The 12,236-nt window shown below is 46.5% G+C and overlaps 1 protein-coding gene across 2 annotated transcripts; it reads left to right on the top strand.

Annotated features, from left to right (window-relative positions):
• Positions 1 to 343: 343 nt before the first annotated feature.
• Positions 344 to 12,205, top strand: MLST8 (MTOR associated protein, LST8 homolog). Of its 2 annotated transcripts, none has more exons than XM_034783598.1 (9): positions 344 to 398; positions 749 to 885; positions 2,536 to 2,587; positions 2,966 to 3,128; positions 4,883 to 4,958; positions 8,498 to 8,650; positions 8,872 to 8,996; positions 9,522 to 9,685; positions 10,481 to 12,205. In XM_034783598.1, the coding sequence occupies exons 2-9, from the start codon at positions 757 to 759 to the stop codon at positions 10,597 to 10,599; spliced, it is 981 nt and encodes a 326-aa protein (XP_034639489.1). In that variant the 5' UTR covers positions 344 to 398; positions 749 to 756; the 3' UTR covers positions 10,600 to 12,205. The 2 variants fall into 2 exon arrangements, with proteins under 2 accessions (XP_034639489.1, XP_034639490.1); XM_034783599.1 differs by having other exon boundaries at positions 376 to 394.
• The last annotated feature ends 31 nt before the right edge of the window (positions 12,206 to 12,236 follow it).

Genomic DNA, 12,236 nt, shown 5'->3' with positions numbered 1-12,236 from the left:
GGCAGCGCACTGAGCCCGAGTCTCTCTCTAGCGCCCCCTCGTGGGGACACGTGGGCCAGCAAGGCATGGACTGGGGGCTGCTTCCCACCACGAGCACAGTGCCCGTTTCTCATCTCCTCCCCGGCTTGCTGTCTCCCATGGTCTCGCCCCACCTCCCTCACATGGTATCGCCCCGTTGAGGTAGTGACAGGCAATTGCGGTCTGCGCCTGCGCCGCCGAGTCCCGCAGGACTCCGAGAATGCCTGTGCGCAGGCGCGGCGCCCCTCCTGTCCCTTTCCTGACAAGCGACGCTACTCGGCGCATGCGCAGAGCGAGCAACACCCCTCGCCGGAGGGGATGCGCATGCGCCGCGGCACGGCTTTCTTTCTCCAGCCCGGTGCTCCTGCCGGGCCTTGCAGGTACCGGGGCGCTCGCCCCGGGTCCGCCCCTCGGCCCCTCCCCCAGCGCAGCCGCCTGCCTCCAGCCCTGCCCCCCCCCCCGGGAGCCGCGGGGCCTGCTGGGAGAGGCCGGGCCGGGGGGCGCCCCGACGCGCCGGTGATGGGCACGCCAGGGCGGCAGTGCAGGGGGGCCGCGCCCGGGGGTCGGGCCGGGCCAGGCGTCCCCGGACTGCGTCCCCGTGCGGCCGGGCCGGGGGGGACCGGACCAGATCCTGGACCGGATCTCGGACCGGGCAGAGGGGGGCCTGGGTCTTGGACCGGGCGGAGGGGGGCCCGGGTCTCACCGCTCTCTCTGCTCCTTCCCCGCACAGGTGTCAGCATGAACGCGGCGCAGGGCACGGTGGGCAGCGACCCGGTGATCCTGGCCACGGCTGGCTACGACCACACGGTCCGGTTCTGGCAGGCGCACAGCGGCATTTGCACCCGGACCGTCCAGCACCAGGACTCTGTATCCTTCTCCCACGGAGGGTGCCCCCGGCCGGCTCGCCTCTGCCCGGCGGGGCTGGCAGCGTTGGCCCGCGACACGGGGTTCTGTTTGCTAGCCTGGCACCCCGCAGCACTGCGCCCTCCAGAGCAGGGTGCGGAGACAGACCTGAGCCCTGCTTCAGCCCTGTGGGGCAGGGACAACGGTCATTGGAAGCTTTTCTTGCAGTGCCTTGGCAAGACCCTTCCCTAAGCAAACCTGTGTATTTCTCATCCCATCTCTTTAGAGCGCTCCACCGCCTCTGTGTTATGGGCCGACCCTGAAATGGTCCCCAGATCAGACACTTGACCCAAACTTCAACCCAGGCTTCAGTCAGTCGTTAGACACTCTTTAGGGCTGGGAAACCATGCTATCTTCTATCTGTGTATCTTTCTGCACACTCAGCATACATTCACAGTGTGCTATCTGAAATGCTAGGGTGTGGCCATACCAGAGGCACGCTTTGTGTTTCGTTTGACAGACACTTTCTAAAACAGCAGTCAGATTTGGTGGGGGAGTGTTGGAACTCTTCCACCCTCTGCCCGCAACCCAGAAATTGCTACATGGGATGCCAAAATATGATGAGACAATGGCTTGTCTAACATTGTTATGCATTAGTTTGGTGGGGAGAGGATTCAGGGGGAACACAGAGAATTTTTTCTTATCTGTTTGCATGCTTGCTTTATAAAAAGGAAAAAAATTGTAGGACCTACAGAAAGTGCGCAAGTTTCTCCCCCTCATGACCAGGCAAAGTCAGTAAGCTAAAACTCCACTGTTCCTAGAATAGTGCAAATGCCTGATGGCATCATATGTTCTGTTACTCCACAGATGAGGAGGTAAGCAAACAAACCCAACTGTGCTGCTTTGTCCTTCTGTAGAAACAGCAAAGGGTAAATAAATACTAGTGTTTCACAAAGGGCAAAAATGAGGCAGTAAAAGCATGAATATATAACATCTTGGGAAAAGGGCTTTGCAATCAAGGAAGAGTAGCCTCCCGGATCCCACCGCATACACAAATAAATTTAATAAGCAGGAATTGGTCTGTGCCTGTAAGAAAACAGCCCCATTGATGCTCGCCCTGTTTGGCCTCCCCTACAAATCTTTCTAACTCCTCAACAGTGGATACACCTTCTGACAGATTTTTGGACCAAAATGAAGAGCTAGTTTACTGCTTCTGTATTGAATCTCATTTTAATGCTGTCAACATTAAATGAAAATCCAGAATTTGAAAAGGCGGTGGTGTTAAAAGTAGAGCCTAGTGGTTAGGAGTACTGTGTTGTTTTTAAAAGGTGAAGCATGTTCAGCTTAAATCAAGATGCACTAACATCTAACTATGCTATGTCTGAGGAACTGACTTTTTTTATGTCCCACCTTTTAAATAAACACGTTTGAAACAGAGTCGGTATCAGACTAAAGGTCTAAACAGGAGAATTCTTTTGCGTTGAAAATCTCCTGCCACATCATAGTATGTTAAAGTGCCCCTTTTCCAAAATGGATCATCCCTAAAGAAAGGTCCACTGGTTAGACAGTCCTTGTTAACCTTACTTTTCTAAGGGCAGTGTGAATTTAAGATAACACTTTTGTTCTGCTTGAGAGCTAATTGCTCTCTTTGTTAACCTTAACCAGTGCTGCTAGCAAGTAAATGCTCTGGAGATCACCCCAGACCGCAGCATGATTGCTGCTGCAGGTGAGTCTTGCTGATGGGCTTCTCCCCACCTTTTCTCATGCCCGCAAAGTGGAAACTGTTCTACAGCCTCTGATGTTGGTGGTCCCCAGTACCCTGGTTGTAATTTAGCCCTACTGCACATGATTCACTTTTCATTCCCAGTTGGCCACCAACAATAGGCTCAGAAATGCCAACTGTCGTTTATTTCATGAGCACGTCTCGCTATAATCCCTGTGAGAAGTGCTTCTGCAGGTTTGGAGTTGCAGATTGCTGAGGTGAGTGAAATGGTGAAATTTGCCTTTACCGTGTTTCAGTGGCCCCAAAACAAGGAGGTTGTGGAATAGGGCTTTGGCAGTTTTCTGATAGAAGACTATTGGTGTTCATATTTCTGTCGCCCAGGTTACCAGCACATTCGAATGTATGATCTGAACTCTAATAACCCCAACCCTGTCATTAATTATGATGGCGTAAGTAAGAACATCACTTCCGTTGGATTCCACGAAGATGGTCGTTGGATGTACACGGGAGGAGAAGACTGTATGGCTAGGATATGGGACCTGAGGTAACCGCCGATGCCAGCCCACCTTCCTGTGCTGGGCCACTTGGGAGAAAAATCCTAAAAGAGTTGAGGTTTCCATAAATGTCCTTGAGCTTTGAGCTTATGAAAATCTCCTAGGCTAAGCAAGGCTGACACTGGTCAGTACTTGGATGGGAGACCTCCAAGGAAATGCCAGGTGCCATGTGAAGTTGCACTGGGGATTCAGGCGAACATAAGAACACAAGGAAGTAGCAGTCTTTTCCCAGAATCAATATTGAACCAGTAATGATGCCGTGGAGGTGCCTTATTTGGAAGGTCCTGGCCAGTTTTGATCATTAGAGATTCCAAAGTACCTTTAACAAGAGAGGAGCGTTAGCCCGGAACACGAGGGTTAATTCCAGTTTCGGTAACTGTGACAGTTCTTGGGGTTCCCAGATTGAGAGTTACTCTGTTACCTTCTGCCCCCAGCGTGAGGGAGTCTTACCTGTGCCTGGGTGGGGATCAGCTCCCTCGCACCACCAGCCTTTCAGTGACTCGAACACTCTCCTCTGGGCTATGTCTTGCAAGTTAACTGTGGGTGCATCCCAGTCACTGAGTTCCTTGTAATCGTTTTTCTGTGCTCTCCAGCTCTTGACACTGGCTACTCAAGAAATCCCAGATCCTCTGCCCGCAAAGGAGCAGAGTGCCCCAGTTTTACCGTAAACCTCTGCTCCCGTAAGCCACACAGCACTTACATAAACCTATCTTTGTTTTACTGTAAGAAAGAATAAAGATTTAACTAGAAACGAGAGAGTGGTGGAAACAAATGGTTTACAAAACAAAAGCACAAAGTGTGAGCCTGGGTCTATACTTATGAATAGGTCCCTTTCTGATCTAATAAAGTAGGCTTTGCCCCCTAAATTTAGTCTGTGGCAGAGCTAGTTGGTTTCACACAGAAATAGAATCCAATTTTTCATGAGAACATCCCTGCTCCCCGAGATGTCTCCTCAGTGAAGGATACAGAGGACGTTTCCCTTCTCTGGGTTATACTGAAATAGTTTTTTGTTTCTGTTCATAGTCAGGGAAAACCTCATGTTATAATATTCCTTTTTTTACCTTCCAGAGAGTTTGATTGATTGCAGTTGTCTCTGATGTTTTTCCATTGAAAGTCTTGGTATTGGCAAGGTTAAACAGTTGAGCCTTGCACTGCATCACCAGCTAAATGGCCAGGTGACAACTCGCTCCTGCCTGAATGCACCATCACTGATACCTGTTACCTCGGTGACTAAGTTTTGCTCCAAGTCCATAAAATATATTTTCAATATTATTCCTTACATATCACCTGTATATACATCTCACAGTAATTATGACTCTAGACAAGTTATGAGCTTTTGGTAGGTACCTTACATGTTACTATGGATAAATATCCTGTATGACATGTTTGATGTAATGAGTTTGTCAGGTGTGAGGTGAGAGTTATTTACAAAGAATAGGGGACCTTTTGCCAAAGGATCTCTGTGTCACAGTAATTACATTGTGTCTCCCTAAAATCCCTTCTGAAGTTTCAGTTGGAAATAGGATTCTTCACATCCTGTTCAAAGCTATTGTGTAGTGCTGGTATGTGCTGTCAAACAGCTGCTGTGGGTAAACACCATTGCAGTGTTAAGTGTAGACAACTCTAAGACCCAGAAGTAAGGTGAACTTGTTCAAGGCCACAAAGCAAATCAAAGAAATGGAAGATCTTAGTGTGAACTCTCATCTCATCTGACTTCTCTTGTTTGTGTTCATTTTGTTGCCAGATCACGTAACCTTCAGTGCCAACGCATTTTCCAAGTGAATGCTCCTATTAATTGTGTCTGCTTGCATCCCAACCAGGTAAACGCAGTCTCTTTTGCACTTACCAGACCTATTCTTGATCAGGGAAGGTTTTACAGATGTTCTCTTCCTTGTTAAAAATCTGATGTGCTACATCATTTTATTTTGGCAGTTATTACAGCAAATGCTCTTGTATATGACAATATTTTCTCCTCTGTTTATAAAGCTGAGGGCTTCCTGGCTGGCTGTGTGAGTCAGGTAATTAGTGTCAGCAAGATCTGAGTTCCCCAACTGTTGTAATTAATTTAATACCTTCCACTCTTTGTGTTGAAGGATAGTAGAGTGCCTTACAAACCATGCAGCCTCCCAGAACCTGACACAGAGAAACTATGGCCTGGTCTACACTAGAAAATTAGATTGGTTTAACTATGGTGGTGGGAGATGTGAAAAATCCACACCCCTGGGTGGCATCAAGCTGACTTAAGTCCCCGGGACAGATAGCACTAGGTTGACAGAAGAATTTTTCCATCAACCTAGCTACTGCTTCTCTGTGAGGTGGAATACCTACATGGACAAGAGAACCCCTCCTGTTGCTGTAGGTAATGTCTGCACTGAAGTGCTACAGCAGCACAGCTGCGCCATTGTAGCGTGTTTAGTGGAGACAAGCCCTGAGACACAGAAATAAGGTGATTTGTTGAAGACTACAAAGCTAATCAAAGGCAGAGACAGGATTAGAACCCACTAGTCTTGATGTCCAATCTCTGCTCTAACTACTAGATGCTGGGGTTGCTACAAAGGGTGGTCAGAGTCCAAGATATTGTAATACTTTTGAGACAGATAATGACCCGTCTCCATGAAGAGTGAATTTTTGCAAGTATGGTAGATGAGTTACTTCTGTGATTGTTCAGTGCTTCTCTGAGCACTAGATGGCATTACTGGATAAGCATCATAGTGCGGGATTGTTACAGAAGCAATGCTGCCATTTGTTGCTGCGGATCCACTTCTTGGTGTCCTGTGCACGGTATCTGTTTGTTAATGATGATCTGCTGAACTGAGACACAGGCGCCCTGCTCCATGGAAACGTTCTGCACTCTCTGTGTTGTGAAAGCAAAACATCCCTTGTGCAGTAAATAAAAAAGGTGCTCAGAACTTCTTCATTTTTTCATTCTTACTCAGATTGCCAGTTGGATTCTTTCAAGGATAACTTGGTGGCTGATTTTGAATTTTAAGCCTGTTTAAAAATGATATATTTCTGCTAGTGGAGGCATAAAACTTATGACTTGCACGTTAAACATGTTTAAAACTGTAGCTGTTATTGGGCTGATTTCCCCCTAAAATCTCCCTGCAAGAAGGAAAATGTTTGTGGGCTTTTTCTTAAAATGTTGTATTTCACTCTGCTGAGACAATGCAAATAGACCATTTGACTTCACTTCTATTTTGATAATCCATGTGAAGTCAATTTCATATTATCTACAAGCTCAAGGCTCCAATGTTTGAGTCACAAACATTGCAATGAAAAGTTTTTGTCTTGAAAAACAAACCATTGTCATTTTAGGGGGGGGGGGAGAATCACAAATATAAATATGCCTATCTCATAGCACTGGAAGGGACCTTGAGTCCAGTCCCCTGCCTTCACTAGCAGGACCAACTACTGTCCCTGACAGTGTGTGGTGTTTTTTGTCGTCCCTCCCTCCCTAAATGGCCCCCCTCAAGGACTGAGTTCACAACCCTAGGTTTAGCAGGCTAAGGCTCAAACCACTGAGCTATCCCTCCACCAAACAAACACTTCCTTGGCCTCCTTATGTTTATGCCTCTGTATTCCACGTGGAACATAGGGCCTTCATTGCTGTCTTCCTTTGTTGCTGGTCTTCTTCTTCAGTCTTAGTTTCTTTCCATGTCATTTTGATAGCTTTCAGTTCTCCTTCTGTTGTGTGTTTTCGTGTTATCCTTGGTCTCTACCTTGTCGCCTCTTGCCCAGGGGTTCCAATCCAATGCCTGTCTTTTGTTGTTCAGATCTTTCTCTGTGGATGTACTAATAATCTCCATTTTTGTTCTGTATTTTCCTCTTCTATCTGTTTCTGTTTCATCCTTCTCCAGAGTTCTTGGCTTGTAATTTTTTCTGCCCATCTGATATTAAGGATTTATCTAAGGCCACTACCTGTGAAAACTTGGAGTTTAGATCATAAGAAATCTCCAAGTTTCAGCACCATATAGTAAGATCAACTTTACAATGATGATCAAATATTTAAGTTTAGTTTGGAGTGCAAGGTTTCAGTTTCTCCAGATGGGCTTTAGAGTTACAAAGGCATGTTTGGTTTTTGCTGTTCAAGCTTTAATGTCTTCACCTGCTCCACTTTTAATACTTACAATGCTGCCAAGATATGTGAAATATCAGACCGCTTCTGTGTCAGTCCCAGGAAGTGTTATTAGTACTTTGTGTTCAGTCTTATGGTTTTAGATTTCTCTCTGTTGATTGTTCAGCTCTATTAATTGTGCAAAAGCCTGAAGATGTTTGGTTTTGTAAAAGCTTAATTTTGCAAGAGCTGAATTTTGGATTATATCGGTGATGACCTTCACCTAATTAATATTGTTTGTACAGTGACAGTGCTTGAAAGTGGAAAGTTTTATATTAGGGTCCAATATTGTACACAATTTTTGCATTTGAAAACAGGGCTAAGCAGAACACTACAGTGCTGTAAGAAGGACATTAGTTCAAGAGCAAATCAGAGTAAATTAGCACAAAGAGAAGGAAATACTTATTCATATAGTGTCATCAACCTGTGTAACTCACTGCCGCAGGATGTAATAGACTCAGGTTCTAGAGAGAGTTTTTTTTTTTTTGTTTTTGTTTTTTAAGAGAGGCCTGGATAATCTAATGACCTGTCCTAAGATTTGGGGCAATCAAATTTCATAACTAAGGGTAGAAGCTGATCACTGGAGATATCAGGGAGAAATTATTGCTCTGCCCTATTGGCTAATTACATTATGGGCAGTAGTCATCTGTCTCAGAAGCAATAGTTGTTGCTCACTGTTGGACACAGAATAGGGGACTAGATTGACTAGTGATGTGATCCAGCATAACAAATCCTATAGTGACTTGTGACCCCGAGAAAATAATTTAGGCCCACAGTTTGAAAAGTATTCACTAACTTTGAGTGCTTCAATTTTCGGTGCCCACCTGGACCTCTAGAGCCTGATTTTTCAGAGGTGCTGAAGTGGACTTCAGCTAGAGTTGTAGGTGCTCAGTGCTTCTGAAAATTAGGCTCCAGATGTCTGTAGGTGGGTGCAGAAAATTAACGGACACCTGTGAAAATGTCGGCCTTAATCTTTCTGCCTCAGTTTCCCATCTGTAACATGAGGACAGTATTTCTCTACCTTGCGGTGTGCAGCGAGGATTAACTAGTTAACGTTTGTACAGCGAGATGGAAATCTAAAGGATTGCCATATTCATGAATAAGTGGATAGAATAGGAAAATCGAGACTTCTTAAACAAGAGTGGCAGCTGCATTTGATGCACCTTTTCTCGGGAATGTTACACACAGACATTTACCCCAGTTGGTGTTTCTGAGCATTATGGAGAATTTGTTTGTTTGTTGCAGGCTGAGCTAATTGTAGGTGATCAGAGTGGTGCCATTCACATCTGGGACCTGAAAACAGACCACAATGAACAACTCATTCCAGAGCCTGAAGTTTCTGTCAATTCAGTTCATATTGACCCAGATGCCAGTTACATGGCAGCTGTCAATAGTTCGGTAAGTACAGCTGGAGAAAGGGAATATGAATTGTCACTGCTGCAGCAACGCATTAGAAGTCGGCCTGCCTTTGCATATCAACACTTTGCTTCTGTGCATGTGTCTGATGTGCAAAGTTCGCTGTATCATGGAGCAGGAGTACTTGGATATAAAGATCAAAAGGGGTGGTGCTTAAATCTCTCCTGATCTCTTGCAGCAATAATGTCTCTCTCTCTTCGTAGGGCAATTGTTATGTCTGGAATTTAACAGGTGGCATTGGAGAGGAGGTAACTCAGCTAATCCCCAAGACCAAAATTCCAGCACACAACCGCTATGCCCTTCAGTGCAAGTTCAGCCCTGATTCCACGTGAGTGTCTTGCCAGCGTAGCTATTTACTGGTGGCTAAAACAAAAGAGTCCTTTCAAGTCAGGTACCAGGGGACTGGCTGTGCCCCCAGCTGTTGACATAATGCTGGCTCTGTAGCAGCATTCCAGCTGCCCGAGAGAGTGGCTCAGGAGGGAGCTGAGTTATCAGTTGGACGACTGTCACTTATTTCCCTGTTTTTTGCTTAATGATCTCAGAAGTGCTCTGAGACGTTTCAACCCTTTTTACGGTTGGGAGAACCAGAGCTGCATTTACACCAGAGATCTGATTTACTGATCTCTCTGTGAGTGAAAGTCTCTCTCTCTCTACCCTCTTGCATTAAGGAGGGCAGATGGCAACCGTTGTCCTCTAATACCGGGTTGGGGAAGCAGCCTGTGAAGACTGCCGGCCCCAGCATGCTGTGCTTCATCAGTTTCTTGCCAGTCCCGAACCAGCTGAGTGAGTCATTTAGAAGCATAGTACCGAATCGTAAACATGTACACGTCTCTCTCCCCTCTTTCCCTCCCAGGCTCTTAGCTACCTGTTCTGCAGACCAGACATGTAAGATCTGGAGGACTTCAAACTTCTCTCTAATGACAGAACTGAGCATTAAGAGTAACAACCCAGGAGAAACCTCCCGTGGCTGGATGTGGGACTGCGCGTTTTCTGGGGACTCTCAGTATATTGTCACCGGTAAGACATGCGTCACTGGCCAGATATCCCAAGAATCTCTGGGAGGGAGGGAGGCCTGTATAGCATCACAGGATTTGTTGACCTCTCTAGCTTGAGGTGATGCCAATTCACAATGCTTCAAAGCGGCAGACTTCCCCCATTCATGCCAAATGCATCTGGTCCAAGGGAAGGGAAGATCCCTTCCTTCCTCCCGCACAGAAAGCATGTGATCCATCACTCATACGCTCTTCCGCTATACCATATAGTTGACTAATTCTCTTAGCTATTTTTACCTGTTTGTTTTTTAAACATAAAACCTATTGCATCTTGTTTTAATCAGACACAAGCCTCATGTTTGCTCTGGCGTTGGAGCTGTGTTGGCCCCCAGGATATTAGCGAGACAAGATGGGTAAGGTAATATGTTACTGGACTGACTTCTTTTGGTGAAAGAGACAAGCTTTCTAGCTAATACAGAGCTCCTCTTCAAGTCTGGACCTGACCTCCTTTAGACCGGAAGAAGAGTTCTGTGTAAGCTTGAAAGCTTCTCACTCCCCAACAGAAGTTGGTCCAATAAAAGATACTACCTCCCCGGCTTTGTCGCTTTAATATAAACCTAACGTGCATTGTGTTTTTCCATGTGGTAAGGAGGTAGCCTGAAATGTGTGTGGCCATTTCAGTATTTTCAAAGCACTGCCTGTGAGTATTCCATGCTGTATGGAACACTGCAGTACATATTCCCAAGGATGTTTGCAAGAAAAAAACAGGCACAAGTGTGACATTTCCTTGTGGTCAATATCTCTTCACTTCCCTTTCCAGCCTCCTCAGATAATTTGGCCAGGCTTTGGTGTGTGGAGACAGGCGAGATCAAGAGGGAATACAGTGGCCACCAGAAAGCAGTCGTCTGCCTCGCTTTCAATGATAGCGTGTTGGGATAACGTGCACGCGTTGGAGAGAAGGGACCACTGCTCATTCAGTTGCCTTCTCATGACAAGTATCCTACCTAGAGTATGTGGAACATACATTTGTAACCAACCCCCCTCTCTGATAGGAGACGGCTGAATCTTCAGCAGAAGCAGTATTCAACCTGGAATGAGAACAGCCTTCTGCTTTAAGCAAAGCAAAACTGAAGTAATCTTAAATTGAGAGGGGTCCTGGGTGGCTCAGGTGGGTGGGAGTGGGACACAGCACCTTTCACCTCCACTTTGCCTGTTCACATCCAGCTCAGGTAGTTAGCAACTGGAAGTGGTTCTGTGCAGATGAGTGTTCAGGGCCTGTGTGAAAGAGGCTGATGCGCTCAGTCCAAATCCTAGTGGATGCACAGCCAAACCCACGAACATCCAGCACATTTGGCACTAATTGGTCTCCTTGTTCAGTTTCAGCAGCAAGGCAAAGGACTGGATGGGCCATGGAGACTGAATTCCTCTTACTGCTACAGAGCATCCCTGTAGCTCAGGGCTGAGGCAGGTTGTGAGGGAAGCTGGCCCTGCAGTGCCTTTGCGGACAGAGAGAGGCCTTCACTCTCCAGGGCTGTCAGTCAGTCAGCAGCATGACCTCTCCCATTGCTGTCTCAAAAGGAAATGGAAGCAGCTGGAGATTGCCCTTGTGACACTCTATCTTGTTCAAGTCAAAGAGGACCAGTAAACATCATCTGGCAGCTTGTACTGGATTTTTACATCACAGGAAGGCACTGTCTTGAATTGAGACTGCTGCAGTATTGAATAAGCCTCCAGCGGTTGGGGTTGCCTATGAATTTTATGTTCGGTGTAGCAGTGCTACCCCTGATGGATGGCTAGATAGATGGATGTCTGCTCTTAAAGGAGCCTTCCTTCAGATCGGTGGTTTGGAACGTGCAGTGGCGTGACTAGAGCAGGGTTAAGGGGAGAGAGAAAATAAAGGAGCTGTGGGTAGGCGGTGCTTTGTAAGTGCCTGAGCGTTTAATGCACCAAGTACCCTGACTAATGGACTCAGCCTTGAATGCCCATTTCTTTGTTAGAATAAAGCATTGCCTGTAACGTTTCCTTAGAGTAAAAGGAAACTGCCCCCTTTTCCTCACCCCAGCACTTCTCTCGGGGAACAGACTGAAACGTAGTTGAATAGGGTGCCCAACTCAGAGGCATTTTACTCAACCCCTTTTAGTGCAGGGAAGGTGGAGACAGTGTAGCTCGATGAGCCCCCATACGGCCTCTGCACCACTGAGGGTGCAACGAAAGTCTTTGTAAGTTCCTCTATGCGGCGGGGAAGACGCCAGCAGTCTCTCGGGTGGAAGCTGGAATGAATCATTTTGAAAGGGGATCAGAGGAGCAACAACCATTTCCTCATTTTGGAGTCACTTTATTTAAGTCAATTGCACAGACTTAGCAGGGGAATTTTAGACAAAAACCGTGTTAAGTGATTCAAAACAAAATCTTTTTTGTTGTACACTTGTACATGCAGCCCCGAGCCGAGCCTGTCCCCTCCCTATGTGATGTGATTACGCCGTATGCATGTCTACGGGGCACAGCCCAGGCAGAGGGTTGTAAATAAAACGTGTATATATATTGACAGAGCTGCAACATGTTTTTGGAAATAGTCC

Source organism: Trachemys scripta, chromosome 10, assembly GCF_013100865.1.
Source record: "Trachemys scripta elegans isolate TJP31775 chromosome 10, CAS_Tse_1.0, whole genome shotgun sequence".
Lineage (NCBI taxonomy): Eukaryota > Metazoa > Chordata > Testudines > Emydidae > Trachemys > Trachemys scripta.
The sequence above is the reverse complement of the archived record's forward strand: the minus strand, read 5'-3'. Positions and strand labels throughout refer to the sequence as shown.